Source organism: Jaculus jaculus, chromosome 9, assembly GCF_020740685.1.
Source record: "Jaculus jaculus isolate mJacJac1 chromosome 9, mJacJac1.mat.Y.cur, whole genome shotgun sequence".
Classification (NCBI taxonomy): domain Eukaryota; kingdom Metazoa; phylum Chordata; class Mammalia; order Rodentia; family Dipodidae; genus Jaculus; species Jaculus jaculus.
The window spans coordinates 82,704,777-82,714,492 of record NC_059110.1 but is presented as its reverse complement, the minus strand read 5'-3'; the positions used below and the strand labels follow the sequence as shown (position 1 = coordinate 82,714,492).

Sequence of the window (9,716 nt, the reverse complement as noted above, 5' to 3'; positions counted from 1 at the left end):
ACATTATAGGCTATTGTGAAGGCTCTTGGTTTCCCACCAAGAATAGATGGTAAGACCCTATTGCTGAAGATCCCACATGCTTGGGCTGCAAGTTCACTGAGAAATCCTGCTGGAGCTGAGCTGAAAATATCCTCCTTGTAGACCAGCTGATAGCTGGAAAAAGCTACCCTGCATGCAGTTCCATGGGGGAGGGAGAATTCAATAATGGAGATAACAAACAGTGGATACTGCAAGCCTTACCTTTGGCCAGCCAGGCCAAATGAGCCAACAGGTGCAATAGTGGCATGTCTGTTATGGGAGAAACCAACCATTTTCTAATTGAACTGCAGGCCCACTTCATGGGAGGGAATACATGCTTATTACTGAAAACCTATGATGGGGGAAGTCAGGAGCTCTAGGGGTATAAAGTCTGCTGGTGTCTGGCTAAATGTATATTCTATGCTCAGCAAACTGCCTGGTAAGCAGTTCTATTAATGTTCATACCCATTTATTAATGCTACTCTCACTTTTGGTTAGAGAAGCTTCTCTTTTCAGATGGTGGTGAGCTTGAGATGACTCAGAAGGTACCATAGTGCTGAGATAAAGTGACAGAGGAGTGCTCAGCACTGAAAAATCTCTATCACACCTTCCAAGGTTCAGGGTTCATTGAGGAAGAGGTAGCAGAAAGAACCAAAGGAAGGGTAGGACTGCTTACAATGAACTCTTCCAGACACAAAATGGCCTGCATATCCATGACCTCACAGTGCCTGGTACCACCTACACAAGACCATCATAATAGGAGGAAAAGATCATTACAGCAAAATAAAAGAGAGACTAATTGAGAGGGTGAGGGGATATGATGGAGAATAGACTTGTGAAAGGGAAAGTGGGGGAGGGGAGGGAATTATCATGGTTTATTGTTTATATATATAGAAGTTGTCAATAAAATAAAAAGAGGGGCTGGATCATCTACTACTGGAAGGCGCTATATGAGCTACCAGGGTAAAGTGGCCAATATCTGTCCAAGCAACTCAAAGTCTAAGCGACTCAGAAGCAAACAACCTGAGATGATGCTCACACAAGTGTATTAGTGACACACACCCATAGTAACCAGCTGCTCTTGGATTGACTAACAGAACCACTCAGTGGAAAGGAAGCCATATCTGGAACTGGGAAACAAGTCAGAATTATAACCAGATAATGATTCTGCTTTCCATTGTCAAACTCCCACTAACCTTGGACTATAAGAGGGTCTACACCCTTTGAATTCTCTCTGGATCAATAATAGTTAGCCCATTTAACCAGTGCTGACTTCATTCTCTGTTGGAGAATCAGGAGCTATACCTGTGGAGATACATGACCCAGCACACTCCACCCCAGCCCCAGCTGAAACCACAGAAGAATCAGGGAAATGAGCAAGAGTGCTGCTTTCTTAGTGAATCTGATATCAGCACAAGGGTGATGGAGAAAGATACTGAGGATACTCCTTACCTACCAAACCAGAGATCCAAAGGCTCCTAAGTGCCCATCATGGTAGTAGACTTACATGCTCCCAGCATGGCTCAGGGAATCTTGTAGAAGAGGGGGCAAAAAGAATGTTAGAGCCACAAGTTGGGACATTTTGCAGAGACATTGCCTCTCCCCTCCATAATGCATGACCCATAATCCCCATGGGGTTGACCTGCATCCCCAACAAGGAAGGCCTCTCCAGAAAAGGGGCAGGGAGGAGGGGAAGGATGGTACCAACATGTGTTGTTTACATACTAAATATGTCCATATCTAATAAAAAAAAAAAACACCACCACACCCAGCTCTTTAAAATTTTTGAAAATATTTATTTGTAAGCATAGAAAGATGGGGGTCTTGAAGCCGGTTGTGGTGGTGCACTCCTTGAATCCCAGCATTCAGCAGGCAGAGGTAGCAGGATTGCCCTGAGTTCAAGGCCATCCTGAGACTATATAGTAAACTCCTGGTCAGCCTGGGCTAGAGTGAGACCCTACCTCAACCGCCCTTTGAATTCTCTCTGGATCGATAATAGTTAGCCCATTTAACTGGTGCTGACTTCATTCTCTCAGAAAAAAAAAAAAAAATAGAGACAGACAGAGAGCTAGAGAGAGAACATGGGCACACCAGCACCCCTAGCTGTTGCAAATGAACTCCAGATGCATGACCCACCTTGTGCATCTGGCTTTATGTGGGTACCTCAGAATTGAACTCCAATCATTTGGCTTTTCAGGCAAGCACCTTAACTGCTGAGCCATCTCTCCAGCTCTCCCTCTTCTAAGTTCTCATATAGCCCAGGCTCCCCTTTAACTTGCTATGTAGTTGAAGCTGACCATGAATTTCTTTTTCCTGACTTTGAACTTCTATATCTTATTTTTATTTATTTATTTAAAAGAGGCAGAGACAGAGACACACACAGAGAATGGGTGTGCCAGGGCCTCCAGCTGCCGCACAGGCACTCCAGATGCATGCACCACTTTGTGTGTCTGGCTTACATGGGTCCTGGGGAATCGAACCTGGGTCCTTTGGCTTTACAGGCAAGTGCCTTAACTGCTCATCCATCTCTGCAGCCCACTGACTTTGAACTTCGAATCTTCCCGTTTCTACCTTTTTAGTGCCAGGATAACTGGTAAATTTATGTGATGCTGAAGATTGACCCCAGGCTTTGTGTATGATGGGCAAGCACTCTACCAACTGAGATGTATCCTCAGCCTTGTTTTTGTTTTGTTAAGGCAGGTCTCACGTGTCTCAGGCTCTAATCTCTACTTGTTATGTTTTCCCTTTGCTCCTGTTTTTGTGACTCTGTGATGGTGATCTCACGCAATCCCTCATTTTGTTCATGGTTCTGTTCTTTTTCTTTTCCTCACTCCATCTGTGTCTCCCTTTTCTTTGTTCCTTCCTTTGGATGCTATCTAATTGTTCCGACCGCCCTCCTTTTTCTCCCATTGATTTTCCTCATTGTCCCTGGCTTGCTCTTGTCTCGCTGTGCCTCTCTGATTGGGATTTCTCATCTTCCCACCAGCCTCTGCCTGTTGTTCCTGTCAGCCCCGTCTTTGTGTTATGCACAGCAGCTGCTTGTGTTTTCTTTCTGCCTGTCTCCAGCTTAAATAGTCCCTGCTTTTCTACCAGGGCATCTTTCCGTTGACTTCTTCCTTAGGGCCCTCGCTCTAATCCCTCTTCCCCATTTCCACCTCTCTTCTCACTCTGCTAATGTCTCCATCCACTACTATCACTCCCATCTTCCAGGTTTGCTTGTCACTCACTCTTTTTATAAACTTTTATTTATTTGAGAGAGTGAGAGAAAGAGAGAGAGAGAAAGAGAATGGGCATGTCAGGGCCTCTAGCTGCTTCAAGTCAACTCCAGACGCATGTGTCACCTTGTGCATCTGGCTTATGTAGGTACTGGGGAATCAAACCTAGGTCCTTAGGCTTCACAGGCAAGTGCCTTAACTGCTAAGCCATCACTCACTCTTAATATTTTTTTTATTTTATTTATTTATTTATTTGAGAGCGACAGACACAGAGAGAAAGACAGATAGAGGGAGAGAGAGAGAATGGGCGCGCCAGGGCTTCCAGCCTCTGCAAACGAACTCCAGACGCGTGCGCCCCCTTGTGCATCTGGCTAACGTGGGACCTGGGGAACCGAGCCTCGAACCGGGGTCCTTAGGCTTCACAGGCAAGCGCTTAACCGCTAAGCCATCTCTCCAGCCCTCACTCTTAATATTACACCGCATATACTAGCCATGATTACCAGCCACCACTGCAGTGCCTTTCTGGACCCCTTTAATTCCCATTTCTCTTGTCCTCTTTGTTTATGACCACTTACCAGTGCTGTGATTTGGATTCCTCTCAGCCTCTGTAACAGTCTTTCTCAATATTTCTGCCAAGGTCTTGCTCTCCCTCCCTTACCCTCAATCTCTCTTTGCGTCTATCTTCCTAATGCAACCAATCATCCTCTTTCCTTCTCTCCATCCCTGTATTTACCCACATCTGTCTCTGACATCCTCTTTGTCTTTCTTTCCCTCAGCTTCTTAGCAGTATTTTATTTTTATTTATTTCAGAGAGAGAGGCAGAGAGGGAGAGAGAGAATGGGCATGCCAGGGCCTCCAGCCACTGCTAATGAACTCCCGATGCATACACCCTCTTGTACATCTGGCTTATGTGGGTCCTGAGGAATCGAACCGGGGTCCTTTGGCTTTGCAAGCAAGTGCCTTAACCATTTAGCAGTATTTTTGTTGTTGTTGTTCATTTTTGAGGTAGGGTTTCACTCTAACCCAGGCTGACCTGGAAATCACTATGTAGTCTCAGGATGACCTCACAGCGATCCTCCTACCTTAGCCTCCCGAGTACTGGGATTAAAGGTGTGTGCCACCGTGACCACCCGGCTTAGCAGTATTTTTTAAGACCTTCCTGTCCCCTGGTTTTGTTCCTGTACCTTTTCTGTGGATGATTCACTCCCTGGCTCACTGTTTAGTCCAATAGCGATAATCTGCTCTACACTTCCCTGAACCTGAATGTTCTGACTGAGAAGGGAGAAAACTTGCACAGTAGGTGGAATGCAACAGACGCAGGGAAGACGGAGTTCCAGAAGAGGCTCAGTTAGTTGTCTTCATGTCTCTGTAGCCAAGAGGGAGGCTCCTTGCCTCGCTTCTGCTCTGCCTCTTCCCCATTCCTCAGTGAAATCCTAAACCTGGAAAGCTCCACTCCAGGCACCCACATTGGGTGCTGAGTCCCTTCTAAGGCTCTGGGTTTCAGTACTGTCCAAGAAAGACCAAGACAGACAGACATAGCCAGTGTTCATTCCCCTAAAAGTCTGTAATTTCTTTGAAAAGATCAGAAGATACACACATAAAAATTGAAATGGCTTTTCTTTCTTTCTTTTTAATTTTCAAGTTAGGGTGTCACTCTAGCCCAGGCTGGCCTGGAACTCACACTTATAGTTCCAGGCTGGCCTTGAACTCACAGCGATCCTCCTACCTCTGCCTCCCAAGTGCTGGGATTAAAGGTGTGAGCTACCATGCCTGGGCTGAAACAGCTTTTCACAGTACAGTAGAGCTAAGGACAAACTCAGTATCTGTAACATGGCTTTGAGGACAAGAAGTAGCAACAATTGCAGTGTCCTGGGTTATTCCGCCAGCTGGCAACTATCATGTCCATGCCTACTGGCAACAGATAATGGCACTTGTGCCCTCCTCTCACTGCCAGAATTGGTCTCCACTTGCCAGTGTTTGGCACATTCTTCTTCTGCTGATGTTGGCAGAGAGGTGATGTCCAGCCTCTGCTCAAGCCATGTTTCCCATCATGGCGCTTCCCCTCAAGTCTGTAAGCCAAAATGAACGCTTTTTTTTCCCCACAAGCTGCTCTTGGCTGGGTGTTTTCTTTTTCTTTCTTTTTTTTTTTTTTTTGGTGTTTCAAGGTAGGGCTTCATTCTAACCCAGGCTGACCTGGAATTCACTCTGTAGTCTCAGGGTATCCTTGAACTCAAGGCAATCCTACCTCTGCCTTCCAAGTGCTGGTATTAAAGGTATGTGAAAGGCATATGCCACCACGCCTAGCTCTTTTTGTTTTTGAGTTAGGGTCTCACTGTAGCTCAGGCTGACTTAGAATTCACTATGTAGTCTCAAGCTGGCCTTGAACTCAGCCTCCCAAAGGCTGGGATTAAAGGCATGCACCATCACGTCAGGCTTGATCAGGTGTTTTCTGCCAGCAATACAAAGCTGTAATACCTCCATTTCCTCATGCCAGTCAGACCTCTTCCAGGGCTGGCAAAGAGGAAATTGCCATCTCTCTAGCTCCTTTGACCGGAATCATCCTTGATGACAGGCTGGCCACCACAATATATCCTGGAACCCCGAGTCTCCTTGTGCCCAAGAATAGGTGAGTGGGGCCGAGGCTGTAAGACATCACTGACCAAAATGTGGAAACCTGTTGACATGCTCATGGCACCCACAGTGACCAGCCCAGCTCCACTAAGGATGATCAAAGCAAGAGGCAACTGATGGCGCTGCCTGAACAGCCACAGACTCATCCATCCCAGAGGTACCAGGCGGAAGAGGGCTAGGGTGGTCAGGGTGGCCCAGCTGGTCACCCTAAAGGCCAAGGATGGGGCCTGGTGGGAAAGCAGCAGCAGCTTCCGCAGGTGCAAGCAGATGGAGTTCAACTCCAGGAGCAGAGACACCATAGCGAAGCCCACGTAGTGGCCAGACAGAACGGCGATGCTAAGGCAGCTCACTACCTAGGAGTAAGGTTCAAGTTCAGAGGACCTTCCAGCACCTGTACCCATCATATTCTAGAACCTCTCAAGGATTTTATGAGACTCTCTCCAAACTGGACTTTTATGCTTATATCTGGGGGAGTGGGCTGCTGAGTAGCCTTGGCCCAGCAGCTGTCTTACCCTGGACTCAGCACCTTCCCCCCAACTTCCATTCCCGGGCTCTTGTGCTTCATCTTCATCCCCTCTACCAGAGTTCCTCCTCCCTCTCAGCAAAACTCCATCTGCCATGTTTCTGTGATCAGGTGGACACTTAGGGGGCATCTAAACTCCTTGGACATTTTTTTGCCCAGACTCCCAGATGTGGCCAGTAGTCAGCCCCTCCCCCAATAAAGCCTAAACCTGGGAGGACAGGGTTCCTGTTGGCTCTGTGGGAACCCTGAGGACAGAAGGCTGAAGAGTGGCTGGGGATTGAAGGTTGGACAGGCCTCTCCCTTAAGAAAGTCTCACCATTAAATGGTGAATGAGAAGGTCCCAGGTCTGGCCTAAGGTCTGATTCCACAGCATGTCAGTTCCATCGGCCAAGAAATAACCTGTGGGCATAGGGAAGAGGTGTCAGGGCTGGATAAGGTGGCACATGCCTTTAATCCCAGCAGTCAGTGAGGCAGAGGTAGAAGGATTGCCTTGAGTTCAAGGCCACCCTGAGACTCCATAGCGATTTCAGGTCAGCCTGGTCTAGATCAAGACCCTGACTCGAAGAAAAAAAAAAAAAGTGAAGAGGTGTCAGGTGCCCTCAGACCTGGTGCACAGCCCAGAGAATTTCAAGCCCCATGTTACCCCAGTTCTTTAGTTTCTCACAGTAAACCTCCAAAAACATTTGCTCAGAGGAGACCTGAAATTCCATGGCAAGGTTGCCCTCAAGTTCCCAGCCTTCCCTAAAGACTCACCCACAGATATTGCCACCAGTGCCAGTGCCCACGGTGGGTGGCCATGAATTGGGTCCATGGCCATCTGAGGATACAGCAACAGCCTGGGGAAAATGAGGGAGCTAAGGTCAGTTTCTCCAAAACTTAGGTCCATTTTACCACTCAGTAGACCCTCCCACCCATTTACACCCCATCCCAGTCAGTCTTTGAAGATCTGATCCTTGCCTCTATTCCAAAGGTGCCTGCCGGCTGTTCCAACCCCAGCCTTTCAAGCCCTCACCCTCACTCTCTCCCGTGCCTCTAGAACACACAGGCTCCGCACCCGAGCAGGGACCCTGCCCCTGTGAGCAGGCTGTGCATCAACGAGACGCAGATGTTCCGCCACTTCCAGCTGTCTCGAGCAGCAGATTCTGGGGTGGGCAGAAGCTGCAGTCCCCAGTGCAGCCCCCGAAACGCCACGAAGGAGGCGCCAGTCACGAGAAGTCCCGAGGGTGCCATGGTCCTGCCGGGACGAGGATACTTTGGTCTCCTGCAAGGTCTCGGTGGAGTAGGCAGTGTGGCATAAGGCTGTGTCCCGGGGCCCCTTGGCTTACCTGGTCTTCCTAACTTTCCCCGGCTTGTCCACGCCATCGCTCGGCTGGGCGGTGATTGGAGCAGCCCTGGAGCCACCGCCCATGGAGCCACAGCAACCCACAGAGTCCCGCCCCTGCCGGGAGAGAGGGGTCTGGGGGTTTTTGGGCACCAAGCCTGGCAACCGAGCTCAGGGGGCATTCCGGGACATCAGTAATTCTTCTCCAATTCCTTGTGTGCAGCACCCACCAGGGTTCCAGAAACAGGTCTAACTTAACAGTCTAAGCTTACCTGACCCGCCGGGGCTCCGCCCATTAACTTTCACCTTCTAGTCCCTGCTCCCTCCTCTCTCACCTACTTACTGGTCATCACTCCACAGCCATCCTCCACACAGCCTCGAAGCTAGAGGCAAAACCAACCCCCCGCTGTCCTGAACTTACCTGTGCAGGTGGGAGTAGGCGATGCCTCACTTCATTGGAGCCGCCCTTCTATTTCCTGATGTTTCCAGTCTTTGGCAGATAGAGCCTAAACCTGCAATTCCAGGACTTCTGCCCCTTACTTCCCACAGCAGATAGCCATTTTGGGGCAGTCCACTGGGAACCCCCTCCTCCACGCACTTGCTACCCCCACTCCCAGGAATTTTTCTGGTAGAAGAGCAAATTTGGCTGCCACTAATCTTGTATTCTCCCTAGGGCTTGATACCTACTGGGAGAGTAGTGGCCCATCTTTTCCAAACGGAGGGTAAGGAACAGGTCACCTCAAGGAAGGTGTAAACTCAGAATGAAAAAGTCTTTCCAGCACTAGGGCTGTTCTAGACCCCTTCAGCTCTGACGCTGTCTCCAACCCCTTAGCCCCTGAGGTTTCTATGATCGGCTTGCCTTCTCTAATCCAGGCTTCTTTAGTTGTCTAACAGCCAGCAAGTCAGAGACTGCTTCCTGTGTGCAGAGAGGGTGGGTGGCCCTGGCTACTCCTAAGTAAAGCTTACAGTGTAGCTGTGGTAGATTGCCCTCCTAGCTTGATTAAGACTCAGGGATTGAACCCCAGCACCACACCCACTAAGTTCATAAAACAATAATACCCTATGCAAACATTCACACCAAGGGCCTATGTGTCCCATCTTTCCACCCCTATTTCTCCAAAGTTTTAAAAAAATATATATATCAATCTTGGGCTGGAGAGATGGCTTAGCAATTAAGGAGCTTGCCTGCAAAACCAAAAGAACTGGGTTCTATTCCCTGGGACCCATGTAAGCCAGATGTACAAGGTGGTTCAAGAATTTGGAGTTTGTTTGCAGTGGCTGGAAGTCATGGCATGCCATTCTTTCTCTCTCTCTGCCTCTTTCAAATAAATCATTTCCATTTTTTTTATTTTAATTTTTTTGTTCATTATTTATTTATTTATTTTACAGTGACAGAGCGAGAAAGGCAGATAAAAAGAGAGAGAGAATGGGCGCACCAGGGCCCCCAGCCACTGCAAACTCACTCCAGACGTGTGCACCCCCTTGTGCATCTGGCTTACGTGGGACCTGGGGAATCGAGCCTCGAACCAAGGTCCTTAGGCTTCACAGGCATGCTCCTTAACCACTAATCCATCTCTCCAGCCCATTATTTCAATTTTAATCACAGTATTATAAATGCAATACACAATTATTGTAGAAAATGTGGAAACAACAGAAAAAGAGTATAATTACAATTGCTTTATTCCACCATTCAAGGATAACCAATATAAACATTTAATACATCTTCAGTATTTCTTTTAATACATGTATTAAGCTGGCTGTGGCGGCACACGCCTTATTTCTAGCATTTGGGAGGCAGAGGTAGCAGGATCACAATGACTTTGAGGCCACCCTGAGACTACATAGTGAATTCCAGGTCAGCCTGGGCTAGAGGGAGACTACCTCAAAAAAGCAAACCAAAAAAATGGTTGAGCAACTAAATCACAGCTGGGCGTGGTTGCTCATGCCCATAATCCTAGCACTGGAAAGGTTGAGATAAGAGTTCCAGGTCAGCCAAGTAAGCTTGGGT

General features: G+C 48.1%; 1 protein-coding gene across 1 annotated transcript; it reads right to left on the bottom strand.

Annotated features, from left to right (window-relative positions):
* Nucleotides 1–5,598: 5,598 nt before the first annotated feature.
* Tlcd2 (TLC domain containing 2) lies at nt 5,599–7,888 on the bottom strand. The gene is made up of 5 exons (XM_004667788.2): nt 7,713–7,888; nt 7,442–7,621; nt 7,141–7,223; nt 6,704–6,786; nt 5,599–6,217 (listed from the first exon to the last, which is right to left on the bottom strand). Exons 1-5 carry the CDS (start codon nt 7,793–7,795, stop codon nt 5,771–5,773), a joined length of 876 nt encoding a protein of 291 aa, XP_004667845.2. The 5' UTR covers nt 7,796–7,888; the 3' UTR covers nt 5,599–5,770.
* Nucleotides 7,889–9,716: the final 1,828 nt, after the last annotated feature.

What these genes read in the sequence shown, in the direction of transcription:
- Tlcd2 (XM_004667788.2), bottom strand. Translation starts at nt 7,795, where the DNA reads ATGGGCGGTGGCTCCAGGGCTGCTCCAATCACCGCCCAGCCGAGCGAT. An exon ending in GGGAAAGTTAGGAAGACCAG is followed by an intron (nt 7,622 to 7,712) that starts GTAAGCCAAGGG and finishes TCGTCCCGGCAG; the next exon opens with GACCATGGCACCCTCGGGAC. An exon ending in GGGGCAGGGTCCCTGCTCGG is followed by an intron (nt 7,224 to 7,441) that starts GTGCGGAGCCTG and finishes CATTTTCCCCAG; the next exon opens with GCTGTTGCTGTATCCTCAGA.